The 27,145-nt window shown below is 36.4% G+C and overlaps 2 protein-coding genes across 2 annotated transcripts in view; both read left to right on the plus strand.

The window, feature by feature from the left end:
* Positions 1–4,262: 4,262 nt before the first annotated feature.
* On the plus strand, positions 4,263–15,122 carry SGOL2 (shugoshin-like 2 (S. pombe)). Its single transcript, XM_009890233.1, has 8 exons — positions 4,263–4,425; positions 4,995–5,170; positions 5,566–5,644; positions 6,399–6,480; positions 6,880–7,115; positions 7,629–9,653; positions 12,682–12,829; positions 15,020–15,122. The coding sequence occupies exons 1-8, from the start codon at positions 4,263–4,265 to the stop codon at positions 15,120–15,122; spliced, it is 3,012 nt and encodes a 1,003-aa protein (XP_009888535.1).
* Positions 15,123–19,254: 4,132 nt separating this feature from the next.
* The window catches only part of AOX1 (aldehyde oxidase 1), a 47,153-nt gene continuing 39,262 nt past the window's right edge, over positions 19,255–27,145 (plus strand). Inside the window, exons 1-6 of the mRNA XM_009890234.1 lie at positions 19,255–19,266; positions 20,378–20,435; positions 23,585–23,681; positions 24,843–24,951; positions 25,465–25,591; positions 26,472–26,533. Of these exons, the coding sequence (XP_009888536.1) occupies positions 20,408–20,435; positions 23,585–23,681; positions 24,843–24,951; positions 25,465–25,591; positions 26,472–26,533 (423 nt within the window). The 5' untranslated portion in view covers positions 19,255–19,266; positions 20,378–20,407. The remainder of the gene's footprint in view (positions 19,267–20,377; positions 20,436–23,584; positions 23,682–24,842; positions 24,952–25,464; positions 25,592–26,471; positions 26,534–27,145) is intronic.

Raw genomic sequence — 27,145 nt, forward strand, 5'->3', positions numbered from 1 at the left:
CCCCCTAAAATTTGAAAGAAAAAAAAAAGAATTTTTTTTTTTTTTTTTTTTTTTCCCTGCTATAGCATACGGTAAGAACCTATCCCTAAGGGTACAACTGCCAAATAACTAGTAGTTGTGTGCAAGAGTTAACAGCGCCAAACTCTAGGTTTCTGCAAACTTTCTGGAAAGTATGAGCTGATTATATGTTTAGAAAATATAGTAAGAGATAAATAGATCCCAAATGTTAACAATATATTTTAATTGCAACCTGAAGTCCAGTAGAAATCCAGTTGTTTAACTCTACACTGCACATATCGGAATTGTACCCATATTGTATTTAAATAGTTTATTTACCTTAGCAAAATAACTCAGTTATACTTACAAGTCCTGTTCATTTTCATTTTGTATCATCCTGGTTTTTTATTCACTATGTCCCTTTGGAGGTGTTTTGTTACTGTATTTAAAACTTCAACTGTAAGTTCAGTAGCTAAAGGGTCAAATCAAAGGACACATAACAAATAATCACAGAGCAGCCATAGTTCCAACTGTGTAGTTCACTGTATTCTGGTCTGTTACTACATTTTGATTTTGAGATATCCAAATATTCATAGGCTGTCATATTTTCAGTTACTATTTAGGATCACAGAGTTGTAGTTCAGGCTTCAGTAAAGTGCAGGACACTAAAGGAAAGAGCCGTCCAAATCATGTTGCTTCTGTCCCTAGTAGGGAGATAATCAATTCTGATTGAAATTGTGTAACTCTGAGTGATCACTTACTACTTTGAACTTGCTTCTTTTTATCTTAATGTAGATTTGCATTAGCATGGCAGTTAAACCTACAGTAAATACTTCATGTTTCATTTTCTTTAGCAATTAAGCATGCTACAGTTGCAGCAAAGAGAGGAAATGACATGTCCAGCACCATGGCTCTCATGTGCTCTCTGAACAGTCCTCTAAGAATGTACCCAGAAGCCAGGTCTTTAGTGCTTAATATCTAATTAATTAAATAAGCACACAAGTTACAACATGCCACTGAATGCAATACAGACTGATAATTCAGGGATGTTGGGCTTTCTATAAAATAAGTGAAAATAAGTATAATAGATTATTTTTATGGAATAATGGTGTCTGGTTTAACTATATCTTTAGTAAAGATATAATGTGTGATGTCCTTTACTCACTGGGAATAGTTCATACATAGCAATTGCAACTTAAATGTGGTCTCTGTTGTCAAATGTTACGATATACTTTAAGTTATAAATTCCAGTCTTTCTCACTCTAAAACTTCTTAATGAAGCTCCAGCTTTCCATGCTTGTTTTCTCCTTTAAGCTTGCTTGGCTTTGCCTCTAAAGTCTGAACAATGTTCCTTCATGTATTTCTGCATTGGGAAACCAGAACAATATACATGGTTTCAGTCAAGATATGTATATTTCTGTTTCAGTTTACTAATTTCAGTCAAATTTGACAGAGGGGAAGAGGCATTAAGACATGAATTTTCACTAAGCTTGTGCAAGAATGGGTGTGATTAGAGGAAAATGTGTTCTTAATACTCTAATTTCAGGAAAAACTACAGCCAAGTCTTGTTGGAAATCAGAGAATCCACAAATGGAGAAGCTGTTATACATCATCAACCCACCAGAAGTGCTTTAGTCATATCTCACACTTTACTGGACCCGACAGGATTAATTCCTGAACCAAGATTTTTCTCAGAGATGGATTTGCAGGTATCTAGTAAGACACAAATTCAATAGAACACTCCCCACGTGGTTAAGGCTGTTAGAACAGGTCTGTCTCCGTTTGTCTTTCCCTCACTCCCTCTCATTTCTATTTAGTTTAAAGACCAGTCATAGGATCCCAAATGACCAAAACCCAGAATTCTGCTCTTAATATATATTTAAGATATACTGGCTGTGAAACTTGGCAGTGCTTTAAGTTCTTCCCCGCTTTGAGTGGCTGGCAATTAACTGGAGATTTTTACATGTGAAATGTTACAGTGGGGGAGTTCCTCAGCAGAGTGTAAAGGAAAGTGTGACCACAGGTGGAAACACAAACTTCACTTTTTGCTTTGAATTTATTGCCCGCAGTAGTGATATTAACGTTACATGGAAGCAAATTGGTGATTGCCCCTTCAGGGCTTGGGACTGTTGTAAAACTGGAGGAAATGAAAACTCGTGATTGGATCTGGAGGAAAACACTGCCTTCTGGAAAGGAAAAGGAGGTAAGTTTTATTTGATTGGTTTTCTATTTTTAAAGTTATATAAGGTTATTTGCTCTTTTATTTGGCCAGAGTTTTAAAGTGGCTACAGTCACTTCCAAGTTGCCTTGTAAGAGGAAATGTATCAAAGGTATATGAGGTGTGCTGGATCAACTCTGTATTTTAAGGGGATTGCATAGAAGCAAAGGGTTTTGCAGCTGCAGGGCCACACTGAGAAATTGTGCAGTATGTCATACACAATTTAAGAAAAAGTAGAAAAGAGACTCTCCAGATGCTGTTTGCAGCAGATTATGAAAATAAGTTCATAAAGATACATTGTCAAATAATGCCATTGATACTTATTGTGCAATTCCTTTGATTTACTTTATAGCATATTGTAATGTTAGCTCACAGAAAGGTAAGATTTTCATGACAATTACTACCTTATGGAACTGAAGGCTGTTTTTTACTTCAACCTTCCACATCTCTCTAAATTTTCCAATAAATTAAAACATTAACTCTCCTTAAGATTTTCACAAAACTTTGCTATAAATTGATTTAAACTGATAAACTATAAACTGATTCCTGGAGCAAATTTCAGAACTAATGTCCACCAGAGCTAATGGTAGAACTGGGCATATGTAGTCAGTGAAAGAGAATGTATGTGAAGGGAGTGCTAAAGAGCAAGGGATTTTGCTCTCAGAACAGATTTTGGGGAAAAGCGTTTTATTAGACTAAAATACTTCCTTGCTAATTCTCAGTCCTAATATTACCTAAACCAAACTAACAGTGGGCTTGCTCAAATTCTGACATTGGAGACTCCTACCCTTACAAGTCAGTAAGTATGCAGGGAGCATGCATACTTGCTATAATCTGTTGGGTTTTAAATATATAGTTTTTGTTTCCATAACTGTCTTGATGACTTTCTATTAATTGTTTATTATTTCATCTATTAGTAGTAGCTAAAGATCCGCCAAAAAGAAGTTTAAATTTCCACTGAGAAGGAATTATATGGATTTCTCCTTTTAACCTAACGGAACTCTTTGAACAGAAAGCCAAATACCTCAAACTCTTCCTAAAAATCTTTCACAGCTGGGTGCAATATCTGCAGTTCCCTGATCCCTTCCTCACAGTGTACTAGGATTGATGCTAAGTCTTTATACAATTAACATTTATATTTTAATTTTAGCATTATTAATTGTTGGTATTTAAAATGGTTTTGCAAAGACATGTAGTTGAAAAATTACACAGATCCCACTCCTTTTTAAAACACCCAGGAGTGTCAGTAAAGAACTGGAACTGCAGATTAAAGGTTAAGGGCTTATGCATATCCCATTTGTGAAAAGAAATGCATGTGACCGTATATAAAAGTACACTTGAACTATTTTAACATGGGTGACTTTGCACGTACGTGACAAAACTGCTACAGCGCCTTTCCCGTTTTATCAACAGAGCATCAAAAATGATACAAAAAAAAAAAAACCCCGCCCAACCCGGCCGAGCTCTCTGCCTCTCGCCTGAGGGTGGGTCAGTCAGTCAGGGGCTGTTTGCCGTTCCCGGCCCTGCCGTCCCGGCCGCGGGACGGCTGGCGGCGGGAGCTGCCTCCGCGGAGCGGGTTGCGGGGACGCCACTCCTTGTTCTAACTGTGCTTGCGCGCCGGTCTCTCTCGCCGCTCACTTAAATTTGCAGCATTTATAATGTGGTGTATTTAAATGCTTCAATTTAGAATTTGTCCCGACAAAGCAAAAGCTGGTCTGGTCATACTGTGAGGTGATAGAACCTTGGGTGGGTTTTTTTTCCCCTTTGAAGTGTAGATTTAGATAGATAACTTGAGGGAATGGACGAGACCAAAAATCTGTCATCCTTTTAGTCTTAGTGTTTATTAGTTAAATATTTTGCCACTCTGTGATAATGTGACTTAAGTCTTAAGGAACAATTCACGAACCTGTTTGAATTAATTGAACAAAGGTAAAGACTGAAGCAATTTTCTCAGCTTCAGAGATAACAAATCCCGATAAGAGGTAATGAAACTTAATTTTAAAATGTGTGAGAAAGGTCATGTATTATTTGGGGATTCCTCTTGACAATGTACAGGTTCATTTTCATGATGGATAAACAAGCAACTGCTAAATCATCTACTATTTTCATCTCGAATGCTGTTAAAGGACATATGAAGAAGAAGGATGGAACATTACAAGGTGCAAAATGGAATGCTTCTTTAGCATCTAAAATCAAAACTAAATTAAAAAGTAAGTACTGTTAAAACTGAAGATGTTTACTGTACTTCAAAAGGAATAGTAATTGTATGTAACATGATTTGCTGAATTGGTGCCTGTTAAAAATATTAATTTGGTATGTTGAGAATTTTACGAGAGTCTGAAAGTCAAAACACATGATTCTAAGTTGTTTATTTATCTATATCTCTGAGTATTTTCAGTGCTTTTCTTTCTGTTATCAAAGTTCACGTTTTTGCTCAAAATGTTTGAACTTTTTAATTTGTAAAATGTATAATTTTTTTTTAATTTGGATACATTTTTATGAGTGTGAAACTATCGATTTTTAAGTGCTTTCTTCTTAAAATCACCTTATCTTAAAAAATCCAGACTAGAGCAGAATCCATGCATGAAATAAACTTGCACTTGAAGCTGACAGTAGTCATCAGGATGGCAGCCAACAGAAACAGTTTTATCTTGGAAAGTTTTAGGCTTTGCTATTGTTCCACCAAAACATACAGATAAAAATGTTATGTAGTGGTATCTCATGCAGAGAGGGCCTGGAATTGAAGCTGTTGAAAATAATATGATTTTGTTTCCTTTAGATAACTCATCTATGTTTAAAGTATCTTTAAAACAAAATAATAGAGCATTAGCTGTGGCTTTGAGTGTGGAGAAAGAAAATTCTCGGAAGCTAAAGAATGAGAAGATTTTTCTTCAGAAGGAAGTAGAAAAGTTGCAGCTTCATAATCTCTTGCTTCATCGAAAATTAAACTGTTTGGTATGCTGCAAATAATATTTAAACTTAAATCAGCTAAATCAAGATTTTATCATTTTTTGGAAACTTAATATTGCTTCTTAAAATGGTGATTTAAAATGTACATCTCAGATTTGTGAAGTTATATCATCTGATAGCATAGTATTCACATTTGATTTTTAGTTTTTTCTTTCATAGGATTTTTTTGTACTTGCTGTTTTGTCCTATCAGTGTATATGTCTATCCGTAGTTATTCTAGCATTATCTTGACCTTTATATTTACAGGTATTGAGATAGTATTAAAAAACAGTTTGTGGTCAATTGCGTGTGGGAAAAAAAAATAAATCTTAGATTCCCCTTGAAATCTTGTCTTTTCTTAAAACAAAAGCCACTTAAAATATTTATTTTTTTACATGCAGAATAAAATTCTTATAGAAATAGAAGCATTTTTGAGTGATAACCTCTTAACTGCAATAGAAATAACCAGTCTTTCTGAGGTAAGATGTTTTTTTGAGCTATTACCATATTGAACTCATTTTCCAGGATAATATTTTCAAAGCATCTAAAGGAGTGCAATGTTGAAATCATATATGCCTTTTAAAACATTTACCCCAATTCCTTAAAGCTTGGGATGAAAACCTAGTCTAGTGAAATCAATTGAATTTTGCTGTTGCTTGTACTAAAAATTTAGCATTTAATCTTGTTTACAAAGTATCTAAAAGTTAAATGTCCATTAGCCCTGATGAAGACATGCTTAAAAAAAAAAAAAAGCATAGTACTTCAGTATGTGGTATTCTTCACCAATGGGTGAGCTACTTGCCTGTCTCGCTTAGTGTTGCAGTAAATATCTTGCATGTGGAAACTTTATCAGAAAACCTAGTCCATGTTAGTCCTGTGTCATGGCAAAATTACATTTAATTTTTTAAAATATATTATTTTTGTTGTCTCTTCTAAACAGTTGCTCAGCATTACTCTGCGCTTTAATTTTTAGAATGCACTTTGGATTAGTTATGGCTACATTAGAAGTGTCTATACATTGATTTGGGATGCAAGTAGGTTGCAGATTTTGATACGTTTTGCTACAAAATATTTTCCTTTAAAATTATTGTGTGTGTTCAAATATAATGCACCTTTCATCAGTACTTCTAATTTTTGCCCATTCATTTTTTTTTCTCCTGTGGATATTTCTGATACTTAAAATGTAAAAGAATATTCAACTGTTTCTACTTCCCCACTGTTCCTCTTTTTAAAAATCTTCAGAGTTCTCTTCCTCTGTCAGCGGGTCCAAGCAGCCCTCCTGAAGACCAGTTCAAGATTACATGTCAGTCTACTAGGTAGGTGGTTATATTAAACACAGAAGTCGGTAAGCGTTTGTGGATTTTTTTACAGCTAATCTTTGTATATAGTCTTAGGTATTTTTGAGGAAATGTGAAACAATTTCCTGTCTAATTCAGAAATTGCCTATTTGCAACTTGGAATTTATATAGAGTGAGTGGTAGACAAAACTTGTGTTTGAATAACTGTTTCTTTCTTCATGGGATCTCACCAGCACAAAGCAGGATTCTCTATCATAAAAAAAAAAAAAAATACATTTGCCCCTAAGACAGAACCGGATTTCATACTTGAGTTCTTGTTTTCTGCTTTTATACATTATTAAGGGAATGTTTTAAGCAATTGAATGTTATCACATAAAATGTAATCAAAATCTTCACAGTAAAATTTCCTCTTTTCAGATCTGTAGAATTGCCAGTGAATCTTCCTTTAATTGTGACAGCTAAAGCAAAACAGCAAGATAGCCCTTCCTTGTGTGAAATACCAAATTCTTATAAGTGTAGTACTATTTTGTCAAAGGAAAGGCATTCGGATCAAATGAAGTTTGCATTATCATTGCCTCCTGGTAAAAATAATGAAAAGTTTATTGAAATAGAGCCGATGGAAAGAACTGTTGACAAAAATGTATTTTTAAAAGGTACGATGTATTTCTGTACAGGTGATTTATTTTTCAGAGTTATCCGTGAATTAGTATTTAATAATTCGTTACTTAATGTGCAATACAGAAGGCATTAGTTTATTGCAGTTTAGAAATCTTACTAGAAAAATAGAATGCTCGCCTGTAAGTGTAGGTGTCCTGACAATCACTTGTAGAATGATGTTCATTGAAATAACACAGCTGAAATGTAACAAAATTAATGTGAACAGAACAAAACTTTGGTAAGATAACCAAATAATAACTGAAGTAGTTATAGAAAAATACATTTTTATTTATACCCAATTTCAAAAGTCCAACTTTGGTAAAATATGAAATTAGTTCTAGTTAATTAAATTTTTAAGTACCAATGTGTGAATATGTGTATTTAGTAAAAAAAAAAAAGCCGTTTTTAATTTTCCGTGCTTCTGGTCCAACCTTCAGTAATTAGGCTTATTCTGATAACTATACTCTGCTCTTTCTTTCCCCAAGCTGTTGATATTTTTCTCTTTGTAGAAAATCAATTATGCACAGAACTAACTTGCCATAGTGCCTTCTTGACTGACGTCAAAAATACACGATCTTTAAGACAGTCTGAGGAGCTTACAAAACAATATAATGATAGTTCATTGCCATTCTGTGGAAATGTGACTGAAAGAAAGAAACATGCACTACTTTGTAAGTCAAAAACTCAACCCGATATAAAGGATTGTGATAAAAAATGTAGTTCAAATAATCTGCCTCATCATGGTATCAACAGTGGCAGCACCACCAATGACATGAATTTGCGGGAAAATTCAAGTGATTTCCCCGGCATTATTCCTTCACCTCTTAAATTTAGCAATGAAAGTGAGATAGATTTTAAGAAGATGCTTATTACTGACAAGATGAAGCCTGAAGAAACTGTTTATGGTGCTGATATGGAGTTGACTGCCAGTGATGCAGGTGAACTACTCACAGTTACAGCAAAAGACAAAGATAAATTACACCGAAATAAAAATAGTAATGCCAATTCTGATAAAACATTAGCAAATTTCAGAAAAGTAAAATATTCTAAGAAGGATAAAGAGAAAATTAAAAGCAAGACTGAAGTCTGTTCTGATTTGTGTGCGGAAGAAAGGCACGCTAGGCCTGACAATAGTGAAGTTACAAAAACTACTGACTCACAAACTCAACTATTCCAAAGTCAGACAGAACAGCTACCTACAGGAAATTCTGAAGGGAAACAGAGTTTGGTAAATACTAGCAAAGATTATCAAGCACAAAATTGTCCAAGTAAAGCTAAAGATACTAGGAGGACATACCAGGATAATGTAATGAGTCCAAGAAAACAGGAGACAAATAAAGAAACTTCCTCAGAAACGTTTGAAGAAATGGAAATCAAAATACAAAAAGCAGACTCAAACTCATCTATTAACAAGATCCCACCAGAAGTTTATTGTGATGAAAATTTACCATTCCAAGATAACACTTCTAATGTATTGCCTTTACAGCAGCACTTTCTGCATACAAACAAGAAACATAGCAGACGAAAAATACAGAGGAAAACTTTTCAAAACTTTTCTAAAGTGAACACAGCAAAATACTGTAGAGAGGAAAATGGGCAGTATGGAGAACATGCTTCAAAAAAGCCTGAAACAGAGATATACCAACATGAAAGCAAGAGAAAACAAGACCAGAAGAAGATTGTAAAGAGAAAATACAACAAAAAAAGTAGTTGCAGACAAAGTGTAGAGACTGAAAGTGACAGCATTCATAAAATTACTCAGAAAATAGACCAAAAGAGTAGCCATTTTTCACCAGGCAGATTAAAACGTACATTGGCAAAGGCTAGCCGGAAAGCATGTATAATACCAAAAGAAAATCTTACACAGTTCTCACTTTGTAAAAATGCAGAATTAAAAAATAAGGATGCATTGCATGCAGAGGCTGTTTGTGGAAATAAAGTAACTGAAACTCAGCAAACACAAGTAGCTTTAGTTACTCAGAATGGTGTAGCCATGAATACATCACAAGCTAAAGAACAAGTTGATGATGATGCTAATATGTTAAAGAAAGTAGATTCCTCATCAGTGGCACATAAAACCCCTCACATCAGTAATTCTGCTGATAATCCAGTAAAGCAAAAACGGAGGTTTAGTTCTGATGTTACTGAGACCAGACCAGAAAAAAATTATTTCAGGCGTACTGGTCAGGGGGACCAGAATATTTTGGATGACTGGCAAGTCCCTCATGAGATAGATTCCTTTACAAGCAAGTTAAAGCCTATGGTTGAAAAATCAGAATTTTTAAAATCCTTACCTGTCAAACATTCTAAGAATATGCCATTAAATGTAGATGGCTTTTTCCAGGAAGGTCTTTCTAATGTGGAGCTCCCAGCACTTGATAACCACAGTGCTTCCATGAACTCCTCTATACTGCAAAACTCTGAAACATGTAGGAAAAATGATCATAATAAAGCACTGGATTCTGGAAAAGCAAAACAAAAACTGGATCATGTTTCTAAAGAGACTTACATAAAGACTCTGACACCTTGTCATGGTAAGTATATGGGTGAGGGGAAAAAAAAATGGCATTTTGAATTAGGTAGTGCCTGAAATAGTGGCAAGGTATCAATACTATCCTACTCTTACTGCTTGCGTAGAGTGAGTAAAACAGGAGTGGGAAAAAGGCAGGACTGAAAATCACTAAAATTATTCATATTTTATAGCATATATCAGTCACTCTCTTTTTTTTAATTGTGGTAACTAATCATAGAATACCCTTGTTACTTTTCGATATATTCCAAGATGACATTTGTTTGGGCAGATGTAGGGAGTTTACACTTTTGAGGAGCAATTATAGTTGAAGCATGTATTCATTTTTTGAAGAATGTGATGGAATTCAGAAAGTTGGGGATAGAAAAGACACAATAGCTTGAGCTTTTATACAAGGGATATGAGTGAACTACACTGTTCCCCTCATAAATGGAGAACCTAGCTGGACTTAAAGATTTCATTCGTGATTCTTTAGAAACACTGCAATTCAACAGGAATTGGGAGATCTAAAAATGTACTTGGAGCAAGTTTTCTCTACAGTCTACCCACGAGCAAATTTTCTTGTGACAACCTCTTTTTTTAAGTAAGATACATTAAGTTAAGAAAATAATCAAACTTTAGTGTAGTCTGGAAGATAGGTTTGGATTCTTCTATCACACAATTAAATTACTGTAAAGGAGCTAAAGGAATATGACTAACACATCTATGCTAGAGTTTAAATATGCTTTAAAATGTAGCTTTGAAGTTTTATAGCATGAGGGGTCTATTTTGTAAACATATCTATTCTCAACAAGTTTCTGTTTACTTAATTGTCTCTGAGAATGTCCCAACACCTAGACATTTTAAACTAATAGTTTGCATCCCAAACTATCAAGCAAATAACTGCCTTGGCTTCATTTGAATGCTAGAACACAATGGCCAAAAAAGACCTCCTATTTTACAAGACCACAGAATAGGAATACTGGCAGAATTAGACCGTAGTGTGAGGTGTTAGTCCTGGTAATTTGCAGTTGCATCATCTCATCTTTGGTTCTTTCTTTGGAAGGTAGGAAAGGGACCCCATAATTTTATTGGCTTTAATGATAAATTAGTAAACTCTTGTGATCAGCAGTATCAGAGACTACTGACATAAAAGCAAGCTAATAATTTGATCTTCATCCATTTAAGCATAGTTCAAAAGCCAGTTCTCTTTTCATCCTACATCCAATTCCATATCTTGAATTAAAAGAAAGCAAGGAAATGACACCCAGCACTTCCGATCACTGCCTTGCGCTGTACTTCGAAATACAGCTTGAAACTCTGCTGGAGTTAAAATCTCTATATATCTAGATCTATGTGAACATAAATATTCACACATAAAGGCATCCATCTTTCCTAAATAATGCAGACTCATAGATGTCTCAAAACTCTTACTGCTTTAAAAAAAAAAAAAAAAAAAAAAAAGCTGACTTGATCTCTAACTTTAAGGTTTAGGAAAAGCTTGGAATAAAGTTTACCTTCACTGTAAAACCAGTACAAATCAAGATTTGAACTTGGGAAGTTTTTCATGATCGGAGAGCTCTCTTGTTTAAACCAAATGAGCATTGCTTTTAATGGAATTCCTTCAAAAGACAATGCTTTTTCTTTTGCCTTCACGAATCAGGAGGGGCTTGCTGCAAGCAGTCCAAAGTCACCTTAATGTGTCTCTCAGAAGTAAAGTTAGCAGAAATCCAATGAAGAACCTCTGACTTTGTCTTTGCTTAACACATTTCAGAAGACTATTGATGAAATGATCAGTCTTGCCCACTGAGATATTTTATACTTGATCTCAACACAGAATTATACTACAGGGCAATAGTAATTCAGCACTATCAGTTTGACCATCCGTTGAGTCTGTATGCTAGACTGTACAAGGCATTCCGAGAGTCTTCACTTTTCTGACATAGATGTGAATACACATTGAAATAATTTATTAGTCTCAAGATAGGAACAACAACAAAAAAAAAATCATCATTTATCCCATATGTGTATGAATTTCCTCTACAAGATCAATAGCATCCATTTGCTGCCACAGAGGATTTAAGGTAAAGCATTCAAACTCAAGAAGTGAAGATAAGAGTTTTAAATTCAGTTCTTTTGAAAAACTACATTCCAAATGTTCTCATCTGGATGTAGTAAATCTAATACCTGACCTGTATCAGTGAGAAATGTACACTCTTAGAAGAACTTTTAAGGAAAACAGATTAAGATTATTTATTTCATCTTGGATTGCTGTCTGCATTAAATTTTAGTGTTTTTCAGAGACACTATGATCTATAAATGCGTTAGAATTTTTTGAAATGTGGGCTAAATAATTCAATATTTCTCGCAAGTTATCAAAGTATTTGTCTCCAAATTAAATATTGTTTAGTCCAGCATTCTGAATTGGTCTTAAAGGATTACAGAAAGTTGACACAAATAGTACTTATTCTACCAAGGCTGGTTACTTTTTTTTTTATGGAGTATTCCTCTTGGACATGTTCAGTGGTTCAAAATACAAGGCATTGTAAGTAGTTTGGTAGCATACAGTTTTGAAGATAAGGAGATTCATTTAATTGCCATGCTATGCTCATTTTATGCACATATGCCTGAAGAGCAGGCATAAAGTTGGAAAATGCAGTATTAGACAACTCTTGTACAGGCTTAATCTTCAGACCATGCAAATATCCCCTTCTTTCAAGGCCAGAGCTGTGTGCAGTTTTACTTTAAATGCAATAACTCTTGGGAGTCTTAAGCAGCTGGCTGTAAATTGCAGTGCTTAATGGGGCTTTCTTAAAATGTCCCAAGAGCCATGGCAGACCTCAAGCAGTTCCAAATTTTGGTAGGTTGAAAGCTGTGGTAGTGGCATTTTATTTGATCATCTACTCCATTTTTTGCTGACCATCTTTAGAGTACAAGCAGTAACCAAAGTACCTGAATTAAGAAATAATTAAAAAAAAAAAAAATGAATTGAAAGTTTACTTAATGATTAAGAAAATATTTAAAATGAGGCATATAAACTACTGTATTCACAGGGAGAAAGGCTTTGCAAGATCTGACAAATACTAACATACAGTGTCACACTTCCTTATCTAAATCCCACAAAACATTAGAAGAAAACTCGGCAGCACCACCTAGGCGACAAAGAGCCACTATTTGCTACAAAGAACCCAGTCTAAGCAGGTAGGTATATGTAAATTAGGACTTTTGGGGGTTGGGGTTTTTTTGAGTACTTAACTATCCCCAGCAAAGATTTACTATTAAAACCCCCAAATAAAGACTTGAACTCTCTTTCACAAATCTCTTCTGCAAAGTTACTTCAGTGTTGATATAAAACATTTCCTGTTAGTCTGGCAGGATTTCCGAAGCGCCAAAAAAGACACCAATAGTATTCAAGTCTCAAAATTTAAATATAGTGTATAATATAATATTTTATATTAGTAGTGAATAATGGTAAATTCATAATGTTTGTAATGATATAAACCCTTTCAGAGGTGGATAATCATAAATGTTATACTTAAATGTAAGCTTATACCATAATAATGTCTGTGTAATATTGTTAAGTGGCAAGATAATTTATGCACTAACATATAATTCAGTCATTTTGCTTTAACTAACTGTATCTAATATAAGAAATCATTTGAGTTTAAGATATTAATTTGATAATTAGGTCTTTATTATTATTAACTAATATATATAATAGTTATTTACCTCTCAGTGTTCTTAGCAAATTTAGTGGCACAGGACTTCCAAGATTGTTAAAAGACAAGACAACCATGTAATAACTATTCAAATTTTAAAAGAGGATTTTTAAGCCAAACTTCCATTAAGAAAACTAATATATTTGCACTTAGAATCATGGAATCGTCTAGGTTGGAAGGGGCCTTTAAGATCATTGAGTCCAGCCATTAACCTAACACTGCCAAAACCACCACTAAACCATGTCCCTAAGCATCATGTCTACCCGTCTTTTAAATACCTCCACGGATGGTGATTCCACCACTTCCCTGGGCAGCCCGTTCCAATGTTTGATAACCCTTTCTGTGAAGAACTTTTTCCTAATATCCAATCTAAACCTTCCCTGGTGCAACTTGAGGCCATTTCTTCTTGTCCTATCGCTTGTCACTTAGGAGAAGAGACACCCACCTGGGTACAATGTCCTGAAGGTAGTTGTAGAGAGTGATAAGGTCTCCCTTCAGCCCCCTCTTCTCCAGACTAAACAACCCCAGTTCCCTCAGCGGCTCCTCATAAGACTTGTTCTCTAGACCCTTCACCAGCTTTGTTGCCCTTCTCTGGACATGCTCCAAATCTCAATGTCTTTCTTGCATTGAGGAAATAGATCTAAATCCCAGTGGAACTTTAAGTTGATTACTTCTGAAAATATTCTGAGTTTTTTGCCACAAAGTTGGTTGGGATTTTTTGTTCGGTTTGTGGTTTGTATTTTTTTTTTTAAGCATAATATTAATTTAAGGGAAAATTACGCTGTGTTGTGTGAGGTAAAGACAGTATCAAGATTTCCCCTTAATAGTGTTGACAGTGAAAGGATTATAGCAATTTACTTTATGACAGAGGTGTAAAAGGAGTATATCTTCCTTTTCTGGCAAAACTGTGGGAGGAGAAGAAAATAAATCCACAAACTGAAAAATAAAAAAAATAGTACAGTGTTCTCATGTACCCTCAAAATATTTTTGTTTACCTCTGTAATTAAGCAAACAATTAATTGAAGCAATGATACTGAGGACAAATAGGAGCTAAAAGTGATGTAGCAAGTGTCTTTTCACTTTACCACTGGCTTTTCAGAAATATTTATGCCAAATAGCTTGTAAAAGAAATGCAAAGGGCCTAGAGTTATGGTTTTCTTTTACTAATTGAATGGGATGCTAAAATGCTGTAATATGACAATAATACATTCTCCTCTTTTACCCCACAATGATAAGGTTCCGTATTTCTGGAGAGAGATGGTTACTAATAAGAGAAAAAAAATGTGGATGTCACTCAAGTTTTTAGATTACTGTTTCTGATTTATATTTTATTTTCGAGTATACTGACCTGAATGGATGCTGTTGAACTTTTGGTTTAAATAAATTTTTAGTTTTCTCTTACAGGAATAAATTATGATTACTCGCGTTTTAATATGATACAGGCCACATAAAAAGACTACTGGTTTTAGCATTATTTTGGAAAACAGTAGTTGTCTATGCCTTGCTATTTCAGACATTTATTTTCCATAAATTTGATTTCTTTAGTGTATCAAGCTTTCACTGAGAGTATTTACCATTTGGAATTATTATAATTACATAATTATTATAATTATAGTTACATAGGTGTTTGGTGATATTCATACATGATGTCTTTTATTTCTTCTGTTTACAGCAAATTAAGGCGTGGGGATCAGTTTACAGATACACAATTTCTGGATTCCCCAATCTATAAAGTAAAAAATAAAATAAGTTTTAAAAGTAAATCAAAACTTTGAAGAAGACAAGAGAATTGCCTTTACGAACAATACTTCTAAAATGGGTACAATTTTAAATATATATATATATATGTTTAGCAGTATAGAGTGCTTATAGTTCTTTGTTAGTAAAGGTCTTCCAGAGAGGAATTTCCTGGAAAGGAGCCTCTATATAAGGAACGCAGAATACTTTACTGAGGGAGGCAAATACAGGTTAAGCTTCACTCTTGTGTTTTGCATTTCTGGTCAGTAATTTATAATGTGTTCAAAGGGTTTACAGAACTTCTTAATTTGTAAGAAAACCATATGTTTTAATGAGAATTAAAAATAAATCACATTTGGGAATTTTATTGTGAGTTTTTCTTATTCACCATGAGTACAACCATTTCTCATTGCTGGTTGGAACAGACAGAACTATCCCAAATGTTGATGAATTACTGAAATAGATGGAGACAGTCCTTTTTTTTTTTTTTTTTTTTTCTGGTAGTTAACTTTTGGATTTGACAGAGTCATACTGAAATTTGAAATGAGGAAGTTTCATTTTGAGGAACAGTAGAGAGAACTCTAATGTCCAGAGTATGTGCCAGAGGCAGCCAGAGAGAATATAACACAGCAATAGAAATTCAATAGTAAATAGGATCCAGACAAAGCAACACCTTGAGTTTCCAATTGAGAGAGTGCTAGTGTGATGGCTAAAATAACTGCATCATACCATTCAGCTGTGAGGTTTTTGTACTGCTTTCCCTCTGGATTCAGTTCTCTGACATTTTCTGAACCATAGCTGCTGCTAGCTGCAGGCTATAACTCGCAGTGAAACACAACTTTTACAGATTACTTCAGATAAGGTTCAGGCTCATTTTGCAACCAAGATAGCCATAGCTCATTTTTAATGAGATACAAATAAGTTAACTTCTTTCGGTTATAGAAGGTGATTCTTCACACAGCATGCAGTTACGCTGGGGAATTCCTTATTACAGGAGTTGATGTTATTACTTTACATGGGCTTAAAAATTGATAGGACAAATCTATAAGAAAAAATTTATACAAAAAATCTATGAGGAATTACCAGAAACACAATTTCTGGCACAAGATGTCCCTGAATTGCAAATTGTTGAAGGCCGGAAGAATATTCTGGAGAAGCCTTACTATGCATTTGACCAAGTTTTGTACTTTTTCCAAGGGCATTCACTATTGAAACTTTCAGAGACCAGTTCTTTGGTTAACTAGACCTTTGGTCTGATATGGTATACCTCTTTTTAAGAAGTGTAACTGGTGCTCTTAAATTTATAATATATTCTTAAAAATACCAAACCAAACTGTACTCTTTGTACTTCATTGTAGCTTCCATTGTAACCTGGGAAGTTGATGGAGAAAATATTCATGGAAACTGTTTCCACACATGTTAAAGCCAAGAAGATCACTGAGAGTAGTTGGCATTGGTTTACAAAGGGGAAATCATGCTTTGTTAACCTGATAGCCTTCTGCAATGAGACAACTAGCGTGGTGGGCGAGGGGACAGCAGTAGATGTTGTTCGTTGCAACTTTAGTAAGGCTTTTGACATCATCTCTGATAACATCCCACAGGCAAACTGACGAAGTAGATGTTAGTTAAGTTCACAGTGAGGTGGGTTGAAAACTGGTTGAACCGCCAGTTCCAGAGGGTTATGATCAGCAGCATACAGTCCAGTTGGACGCAAAACACTGGAGCTCCCTAGGGTTTCATACTGGGGCCAGTAACATTTAACATCTTCATTAGCGACCTGTATGGTGAGACAAAGTGCAGCCTACACAGATTTGCAGTAGATACAAAACAGGGAGGTGTGGCTGAAACACTGGATGGTTATGTTACCATTCAGAGGGCAGGCTGGAGAAATGGGCTGAGAGGAACCTCCTGAAGTTCAAAAAGGGGTACCTACGTCCTTGTCCTGTGAGCTGCCAGAATTTTAGCTGCATATTTTGACAGAAAAATGAGTCATACATGTCAAAATGTACTCCTGGATATAGGTTTCAGGTGTGGCCATTCTACATGTAAGTCTTGAATGATAACCATAAACAATAGAGGCACAAAAGCATTATTTACAAATAAGTAATACCACAATACCACAACTGTTTTCTGTTGTTTGGTTGGATTTTTTTTTTGTTTTGTTATGTTTTGGGGTTTTTTTTGCAGGGGGATGTGTGTGTGTTTAATGACAGTCTGTAGCCCCAGGGCAGCTTCCCCAAGATCCTGCAGTACATTCTGTGTATGAATTTGGAGTTAAATAGTGAGGTAGTTTATATAGGGGACCTTTATCCCCTAAACAGACAGCTTGTCTAGCTGTGGCCGCCAGTTCCAGAGGCCATGCAAAGATTGTAAATGTACAGAAATAAGGACAGCAAGATGTTTTCATATAGAACCTCACAGGAAAACAAAAAAGAATTCCACCAGTAAGAAAATTTACCTTAAAAAATTAAAATTAAATTTACCTTATCCCCCAGGCCATATGATCTGTTTTGCAAAACAGAGAAGTTTATCTGAGAAGTTTCAGCAAACAGACTACTTCTTTCTGAAACATACTATGTATGTTACTACATGAGCAAGACCATTATGCAGAGGTGTAGAAATGGTTGGGAAGATAGATTCTATCCTGATTCGGTGTGATTTTAAAAAAGAATTACATATAGAATATTTTTAAACATTCTTTCTTGGTTTTTTTTATCGTTTGTAATTAATTGGATGGGGGGGTTAATTTAAATGTTCACTGTTTATCAACATTACTAGCTGTGTCATTAGAAATCCGAAAGAAGTATCTGTTACAACTTGTGTTCCCTGTGCTGGCACTGCAGCAGCAAAACACAGTAGTGTTTTAAGCGGTTGTTTCTCTCTGTTGCCTGTGGTTTGAAAGCTAGAAACAGAAGCACGTGCTGCATTTTCTCAGGAGAAAAAACCAAATTGTTTTGGAGATGGTCTTAATTATTTTTTCAGTGACGGTCCTGTTGTTCCACACAGCCTGAGGTGTTACCGGGTAAAATGCTACAGCATTCCAAATAAAAGCATATAATTTTAAATAAAAGTATAAGGCCTAGGGCTTTATGTCTTAGTTTCTTCCATTCCTTTTAGTGTAGATATCTTTCAAAGTAACGAAAAATAAAGAAAATTACCTGAAGGTGCACAGAAGTTAAGTAACTTTGAAATCGTATCATTGTTGCTGCTACCCTTCTTTCCTTGTTTTCTCTGTCCTTACTGGTTTTGTTATTCAAATTGATGTTCTATACACAGAGAAAATTTACTTTGTTATATTTTAAGATGCAGTTCTTCTAATTGTTCTGCAAAATGGTAGCTTACTTTAGGTTCTGCATAAGTAATGTTACATTGCCTGTTGAACCTTCCCTGAATGTGATTCTTTTACTAGATCAGTTGGTATATTAGAAGCTCTTCCCAGGAAATAGATGTTAAAACAGCTCATGATATTTGAGATAAAAATTAATCTGTAGCTGTCGTGGGGATTAGGATTATTTTGCTGATAAGGTAATTTGAACTTCTTTTTATAGCTTCAAAGTTGCTTTTTCTCATGTTTATTCAATCTAAATGTTTTTACATTTAATATTTTAGTTTACCACTAATAAAAATTTTGATTGCTTTAAAATTTGGAGGAAAATTAATTCTAGGTATTTAATCAGGAAGAGTAAAATACTTATGATTCTATAAACCCTTGCTTGCACAAGTAGCCCTTAAAAGTCCTTGTAATACCTGGAAGTTACTGCCGATTATTTTGTGAGTGCAAATTTATGCAAAATTCCCATTGGGCTCATGATCACTGCATTGCTGGATTTTACCACGATTTAGAATTCCCTCTGGAGATTTTATTGTTGGAACGTAACAACAGTTCACGTTGCTCGTGTTGCCATTTTGCTCTGGAGGAACATACACGTCCTTTGACACAATGTGAGGTATGTCGGAGCGTTTGACTATACCTTAAACGGATCCAGTAAATAAATCGCGTGGTTAGCGCTACGTGTAAGAACAACTGACTTGTCCCTTTAGGGGGCGCCGCAGCCCAGCTCCTGGCGGCGGGGCGCGGGGCTCGGCGGGGCCCTGCCCGGCCGCCCCTGCGCCCTCCCCCGGCCTCCGCCGCCGCCCTGTCCGCCCCGCTGCGGGGCGGCCCTCTATGTGAACGGGAGGAAGGTAAGTGTTGTCCGGAAAGAATGTGGAGGAAGGGGGGCTGCTGTTCCAGAAGTAACCCCGAAGGGTGCGGGCACAAATTTGTTTTCCTCAGACTTCTTCCTCATGGGAGTATAACCAAATCCTTACACAAGCCTGCAGAAGCATTCCTTCCCATTTTCCTGCTGGCTGGGTAAAAAGCGAATCAGCCTCCAAGTATTACTTCAGTTAGCCAACACTCTTCTGCCTACAGCAAATGCTGTTAGAAGGAGAGAAGCAGCAGAAGAGGACAAAGGTGATTACCACATCCCATTTTAGCTAGGCTCTGCTGCATTTGGGGGGAAAAGCGGGTCAAAGTTTCAGCTGGGTATCAAATTTGGCTGGTGAGCAAACTAGTGTTTTTCAATTGTACATGCCTGTGGTGTCAGAGAAGAGACATCAGATGGTATCAGATTTTCAGAGGCACAACAGAAAGTCAGCAAGACTCAAGTGCCAAAATATGGACTACTGGCCAACATAAAGATACTATTGCAGGAACAAAATTAAACTGGTTGTTGATTCAATGCAACTGAAAGGAACTAGCCAATTCTAAGCAATGGAATAAGAAATACTGTAATTGATCAAGAATGTAGGTATTTCTGAAGCTCTCTGTTGCTCGACTGTTATGGCAAGTGAAAGTTTATATAAATAAAGCTAGAAGAAAGTGGTTCCTGCTGACAGCCTTACAGGGTTTCTCTGGTGTTGAACCCACTAGTTTAAAGTGCCAGGGAGACCATAAAATCTGCAAATCATTGATTCTTGATGCTATGCTGCCTCTATTGTAGCAAAGTTCTGCTGCATTTTTATTTCTAGTGTGGCTGAAGTTAAATTCCCTCAGTATGACCTTTCACTGAGCAGCAGTTATTTTTAGTAGTTGGAAGGTGCCCTGGCACTTCTTTCCTGGAAAGATACCTTTCTGAGAAAGAATTTCCAAAAGGAGCCCAAATTCTCTTGTGGTCTTTGGCAATTAGTCTAGTTCTATGACAGAGGACCAGAGAAGGATTCTCTTCGAGCTTTGTGGCAATGCAGTCTGTGCCCTGAATTTTGAAAAGCCTTGGTTTCTTAGTTAGACCTTGCTTTTCATTTCTTATTGCAGATAAGAGAGAAAAATGCTGATCCTGAACAAATGCTGTTGTCTTATCTGCGAAAAAGACGTATCCTTTTCTTGTCTGTTCCCTTAAGTCACTCATTTGAAAGCCTTCTTTGAGTGAAAGTCTCATAATTGGTAATTCAAAGGTGATTTGCCAGGTTGAGGAAGTTGTGACTCCCTTAAGATAAAACAACCATATTAAATGATGTGTCTGTCTTAAGCCAAATACTCTTCAGCGAGCTGCTGTATTTTTAGCCTAGTTTCCTAAACAAACAAGGTTATGTCATCAGGCATGGTGTTTATATGTGTATCTTGTGTTCCTCCCCTCTCCCCCCATAAAGAAACCTATGAACCTTTTGGCTGGTATACATAAAGCTTGACAGAATAGGAGTCTCCAAGTTTTGTAAAATTCTCTCTCACAAGAAAGGGGAGATCTTGCGAGGGCTTGTGTGTCTGCTGGAATTTTGAGGTAATCTATTTTTCTTGTGATAAGAACTCCAGACTGATTTCTAAACTCAAACAGCAGGTTTAATAGTAAGTAAATATGAACAAGTATGTTTTTAAAACAGAAAAAAACCTTTATTCGTTAGACAAGACAGAACAGAAGTTGTGAGAGCTAGAGCTCTCGCCCTGCCCTTTGCGGACAAGGTTCTTTCTTCCTATCTTGGTTTCAGTCCACAGCTTTCTGGGTTGCTACAAATTGTACAACAGTTGCTCAGATCTTTTTCTCTCTTTGTCTTCACCATTTCAGAGGTCTGACCATGTGTCTGCTCTCAGTTGTTCTTAGGAGTTTTCCAAGATTCACTACGCCACAGGCTTATTCCCAGTGTTCATGAAACTGTTGCATAATACTCTAAACACATGCGTAGGGAATCACAGCCAGGAGCAGGGAGCAAATGTGGGGAAGAACAGAATCTCTCCTTTTTGCAGCTTCCTAGACTGTCTCATGAAACATACCCTGACAGGGCAAATGATGTACTGTATATTGTAGAATTCACAAAGGAGAGAGTTTTTATATTTGTCCCAAAAGAAAAACTTAAGTCAAAACATGTTTGTTACTGGTCAGTTGTAAGGACGAGTCTGGAGCAGAAGAGGTTGCTGCAGTTATGGTGCTTATGACATTATTCAGTAATTTAAACAACTTCAGACTCCATCAGATTATAAAAAGTAGGATCATAGAATCGTTTAGGTCGGAAAAGACCCTTAAGATCATCGAGTTCAACCATTCGTTTAGGTCAGAAAAGACCCTTAAGATCATCGAGTTCAACCATTAACCTAACACTGCCAACCCTGCCCTTAAACCACATCCCTAAGTGCCACATCTACACATCTTTTAAATACCTCCAACCACTCCCCTGGGCAGCCCGTTCCAGTGCTTGATAACCCTTTTCATGAAGAACTTTTTCCTAATATCCAATCTAAACCTCCCCTGGCGCTACTTGAGGCCATTTCCTCTTGTCCTATTGCTTGTTAGTTGGGAGAAGAGACCGACACCCACCAAGTAGCTCAGTCCCAGACCTACCATTGTACTTCATCGGTTAAAGCGCATTTGTCAGTCAGATAACTTCTGATAGTTCTGAACTGACTTGCTCTGACATCTTGAAAAATCATTTAACCTTTCTGTATCATTGTCCCCTGTTTATAAAATGAGGATGAGATTAACTTGTTTTCAGGAGCTAGTTGGTTCCACCATACAGTTTAAATGTCAAATAATTGAGTATTCCTGCCCTCTCTTGCTTAGGTTTGTATGACAGTGTGCTATTCCCTGAGATGTGGCTGCCCAGCTGTGTCTGAGACCACTTTTTTAACCAGATAGAGGAACTGATCCTTTTCACCGCAAGCCTCCATGTATAGTTGAGTTAACATAGCTAGAGGGACAGCTAACTTTGGTAAAGAGACAAAAATTAATGTCAGGGAACAAAAATATAGGACAGGAATATCTTACGCTGATGTTGCCAAACTCTTTATAATGTGAAATCATTGCCTGAGTGAGTGTGAGGAACTTTAGCATTTTCCTAATATGTGTTTTATAATCTCAAGGTACAGTGTAATCCCTCTCTAAGCATCCTGTCATCTTTTTTTTTGAGACTAAATGCCTTAGGAATCTGCGCATTAGACCACTGTTAATAACTGGAAGGCCCATTGTAAATTAATAAGTAAACAGAAGTGCAACAAGGGAAGAAACTGTATCTTAAAAGTGTATTTGCTTTATTTGACAAGTTGAGGTGCCTTTGAAAGGGCTCAGTAAAGCATTTTACAGTGGAAAAAGTGGTAGAGCTTAATTAGGTAAGACCTTAAAGCATTTCAAAGCTTTACTGCAAGTGAAGAGTGCTAAACCTCACATTGGCAAACACTTTTTTTCTTTTGACGATGAGGTGTGAAAAGAAGGTGGCCTGTTTCCCCTCTGTCATTCCTGGCTCCTGGCACACAGTTCTCTTCCTGCACCTTGTTCCAGCTGTGGAATTCCTCAGACCTCTCTAAAAAACAGAGGCTTTCAGCTGGATTAGGTACTCAGTCACTAATTAGCTCATCGTTAGTCAGCTCATGGAAGGGACTGGTGCGAAAAAGACTTGGTGCAAGAGGTCTTGTGTTTTGGAGAGAGTAATGTTGGGAAGAAGAAGGAGAGAAGAGGAGGAAGAAATGGGGGGTAAGGCATCTTCCTTTTGGTGGCTGTAGAACATTGAATTAACTGTTTGTCGATTCACAGCTTCAGATTGGCCACTCTTCCAGATTCGTAGAAAGGAGCAGTTCTCTTGCAAGCGTGATCTTTTAGATGAGATGCAAGGTTAATAACCTGACTATAAATGGGCCTTCTGGGAAAAACTGGGAAATTGGTTTTAGTGTTCCAGTGGAACTTCAGATGTATAGCTATTTTGCCCATTACACGTTTTTTCTTTTCATGTTTACACTTGGAAAACTATTTTTCATTTCCTCTTTCTGTCCCAACTTCATCCTCTTCCAAAAGAAGTCAGAGTCAAGTTTTCTGTTTTCTTGGGCACAGGATTTTGGTCATGTCATTCCTTAGCTTCAGTCTTATTTTCACTGAAAATTTTAATCCAACATAGAAAGGAGTCTGACACATATGCTATGGTACCAAACCAATTCTCTGTTCCTTAGCTGGTCAGGAAAAAAGATGGCCTCAAGCTTTTCAGCAGACTAAAGGCCAAAATGAAACCTGTTAATTTTTTTTTTCCCTAATGACAGCATTTTCAGTCCGTCTTACAGGAACTAAATATGGCTGTGGAGGAGGTGGCTGTGGTGCCTGCACGGTGATGATATCAACTTATGAGCCAGCTTCAAAGAAGATACGGTATCCTTAACAGAAAAATTTGAAAACCACACAGATTATGACTGTAGATATGAAAGTGTAAAAACAAGGTTATAGTAGTAAAAGAATCAAAAGGAAGGGTCACTGTAATCCAAAAGACGACACTGTGAAAAATAGTTTGTTCAACTATATTGTGAATTTGCTGAAATTCATGCTCAAATGCTTAATTTGCTCAAATATGCTGACAGCTCCTGGAAGGAGTTTTCTTTTTAGCAGGCATGCATTTAACTCCCTTTGTATTGACCACTGGAATGTGGCTCCTACCTGCAGCCCTGTCATGTGACTGATGGGAAGATAGGGTAGGCAGAAGTTTTGAGTCTTACCACAGCTTTAATACTGAACTCCCTCCCTACACCCCACCCACAAAAAGAAGGACTTTGAAACTCAAAACCAGAGTTTCATTAAGCTAAAAACTGGAATAAAATACTTTTAAATTGAGAAAAACCCAGTCAGATTTTTAAATGGTAGCATGGCATTGTCAATTGGATATTTTTAGGCAGGGAAAAAGTAAAAACATTCCACTTGTTCCTTTTGACAATTGCATCACATTGGAATGCAATGCAAATGAAAATCTTTAAAGTTATTATGAGAGTTGAAATTAAAACAGTCAGAAGTACAGTTGAAAAGAAACATTTCAACTGCAGGAAAACCAAAACATTTTATTGCTAATGATGAAAAACTTTGAAGAATTTTCATTTTGGTATGTTGTTCCTATTTAGAATGATAGTTATTTTACATCAGGATTTCCTTTTGGTCAGAAATTTGATTACAAATTTTAAGCAGTAATTCTTTACTTCCTGCAAACAACTACACCAACCCTTGTTTCCCCATCTTCTTCCTCCAAAACACATTTGAGATGTTGCTTGTGGGCAAGAGAGGTAAGAGGGCAATTAGAAAAGACTGACGTATTAAGGAAGACATAAATTCTACAGAACTGTCCTCACAGACAGTTTTTATACTGGGGACAAGAGACACAGCTCTTAAGTGATCCTTTTTGTAAAGATTCTCTTCTCATTCCAAATGATGATAATTACTGCTTTGTAAGTGTAAACCAGGTCTTGATTTGACTGCAAAATAATATTTGTGCATCTTTATTGTAACAAAATAATATTAATGTGCTTTATTCTCCTTTATGTTCCAAAGACATTATTCAGCAAACGCATGTTTGCTTCCCATTTGCTCCTTGCATGGTGCAGCAGTTACCACAGTGGAAGGTGTTGGAAGTACAAAAGCCAGGATTCATCCAGTTCAGGTGAGAGTACAATATTACTGTGTAAGAGGATTAAGGATTTCTTCCTTTGTATGGGCTGGCTTGAGTGGCAGTGCTTTCAGGGCATGGGAATTTCACAGGATGATTATTCTCCCTGCTAAAAGATAACAGAAGACAACACAAGTTTCTGATGGTTAGTTGATCAAGGTTGATGAGATATGGATCTTGCTTTAATACTGACAGCTTGATCAAATAGTTGGTACATAGGAATTGTTGGAGTGGATCAGGCTTGGGTTCTATTTGGGCATGTCTTGGGCAGTGCCCCTTTAGCTGATGTTTTAGTATGAATGAAAAATTGACAGAAGTCCACTGAAAGTTAATTAGCTTCCTTAGTAAGATGTGCTTGGGCATCACACCCAAAATTCTTACTTGAGATTGCTTAAATTGTTTTACTTTAAAAGTCTGATTTACTGTGAAAGTCCCCCATTTAAGAGAGAGTTCATTACAATGGTGGTGTACACTGGAAGGAGTGCTATTTGTGGTATTTTGTTTCAGGAAAGGCTTGCCAAGTGCCATGGCTCCCAGTGTGGTTTCTGCTCCCCTGGAATGGTGATGTCCATATACACTTTGCTAAGAAACTACCCAGAACCAACTTCAGAGCAGATGATTGCAGCTCTGGCTGGTAAATATTGCCACTTTTTAATTTGTAGGTGTGTCCTTGAACTTCAGATACTTTGTGTATGAGAGTGCATCTCTGTGTAAGTACACGTGCATGCATGTACATATGTACCCTATACAGATTGTGCTTCTTGGCAGAGTTCCTAGTGGATACAGACCTTGTATTCCCTGTCATTCTTTTCCATGAAGCATGCACCTGTGGATTTTTTCCGGGACAGCTGTTCAAAACATCCCCATATTTGTCTTTCGAAGTGCTTTAAATCTGCTGTGCAAAAATGATGGCGTATTGGAGAAGTAGCTGCATCTGGAGGTCTCTGAGATCCTGTCACATCTGGAGTTGATAATGTCATAAGCCTCACAGGGGAGCCCCTTTGTGGTAGGAATAAAACAGTCAAATAAGGGAGAGAGATGCAGACCATCTTCACTAAGGGAAAGTGTGAGCATTTATTGCAGGTAAAATAGCCTTCTTTCATCTGTTGTGCTCTAGAGACACAGTGGAACCAAAGGCATTTCCTGTTACTATGAGGTGAACTTAGATGGAAGTGTAATGCTAACCTCTTTCACTATTAGAAATAAGTCAGGGGGAAGGAGAAAAACGTTTTGAGTGGGTGAAGAATCTTTTACAATCTCTTATTCTGCATACTTACATGTAGCCGGCATTTCCTCTAGAACAGCTCTCAAGTGTTTCATACTCTCCTTGAAACAATAGCCTTTTTCCTCAGGAGTTGCAGGGTCCTAAGTCTTGTGACGCTGATCCTATTTGTCTTTCGGAGAGCTAACACTTCTTCTTAAGCTTCAAAAATGCAAACCCCATATAAAAGCACAACATTTTAGAGCCACATGCTTTGGAACAAAGCTTTTTCTTACTGATTTCCCTTTCCCAGGGAACTTGTGCCGCTGTACTGGATATAGGCCGATCCTAGATGCCTGTAAAACCTTCTGTAAGGTAAGAAGTAGTGATGATAGGAATATTAGATTGTGCTCATTAGTGTATGTGTATATATATATATACTAACCATCAAGATCTTCATTAAGGTCATCTCTTTCCTCTGTTAAGAGGTGTAGGTCTGAGTAAGGTGTGTAGTGGCCTAACCCATTACACTAATTGATTGACGCAAATGAACTTGGTGTCTAGCCTGGATTAGGAAGAGTAATCTGAAGTAACTCCATGTGTTTTACTGTGGGTCAGTACTGGCATAAATAAAAACAGAATTTGGATCGATATTCCTTGTAATTTATTGTGTAATTTGACATGTCAGAAACCTACAGTGAAAGAAATGGGAGAGTGAACAGTGGGTAAAAGAAATAATGCAGACTATCTATGTGTGCTCTCACAAGATCAACTGAATTTCACGTAGTATGAATTATTTCGTATTAAGGACTTCAGTGTTCAATGATTTTAAGTTATTTTTTAATATCACTTCTTTAACACGTAGTCTTTCCATTTAGCTTATTATTAAACTTCCTCTAGAACTTTTTTGAAATACAAAGAGACACTCTTGTCGGCTTAAGCATGTTATAACTTACTGCCATTCTGGGCAATATTTGACTAATGGAA

The sequence above is a fragment of the Charadrius vociferus genome, unplaced genomic scaffold (assembly GCF_000708025.1).
Source record: "Charadrius vociferus isolate BGI_N301 unplaced genomic scaffold, ASM70802v2 scaffold147, whole genome shotgun sequence".
Classification (NCBI taxonomy): Eukaryota; Metazoa; Chordata; class Aves; order Charadriiformes; family Charadriidae; genus Charadrius; species Charadrius vociferus.

Excerpts from the sequence above, each read along its gene's own strand:
- SGOL2 (XM_009890233.1), top strand. The coding sequence starts at position 4,263 with ATGTACAGGTTCATTTTCATGATGGATAAACAAGCAACTGCTAAATCA. Across the intron at positions 7,116-7,628 it reads CAAAAATGTATTTTTAAAAG|AAAATCAATTATGCACAGAA; the intron begins GTACGATGTATT and ends TTCTCTTTGTAG. Across the intron at positions 9,654-12,681 it reads GACTCTGACACCTTGTCATG|GGAGAAAGGCTTTGCAAGAT; the intron begins GTAAGTATATGG and ends CTGTATTCACAG.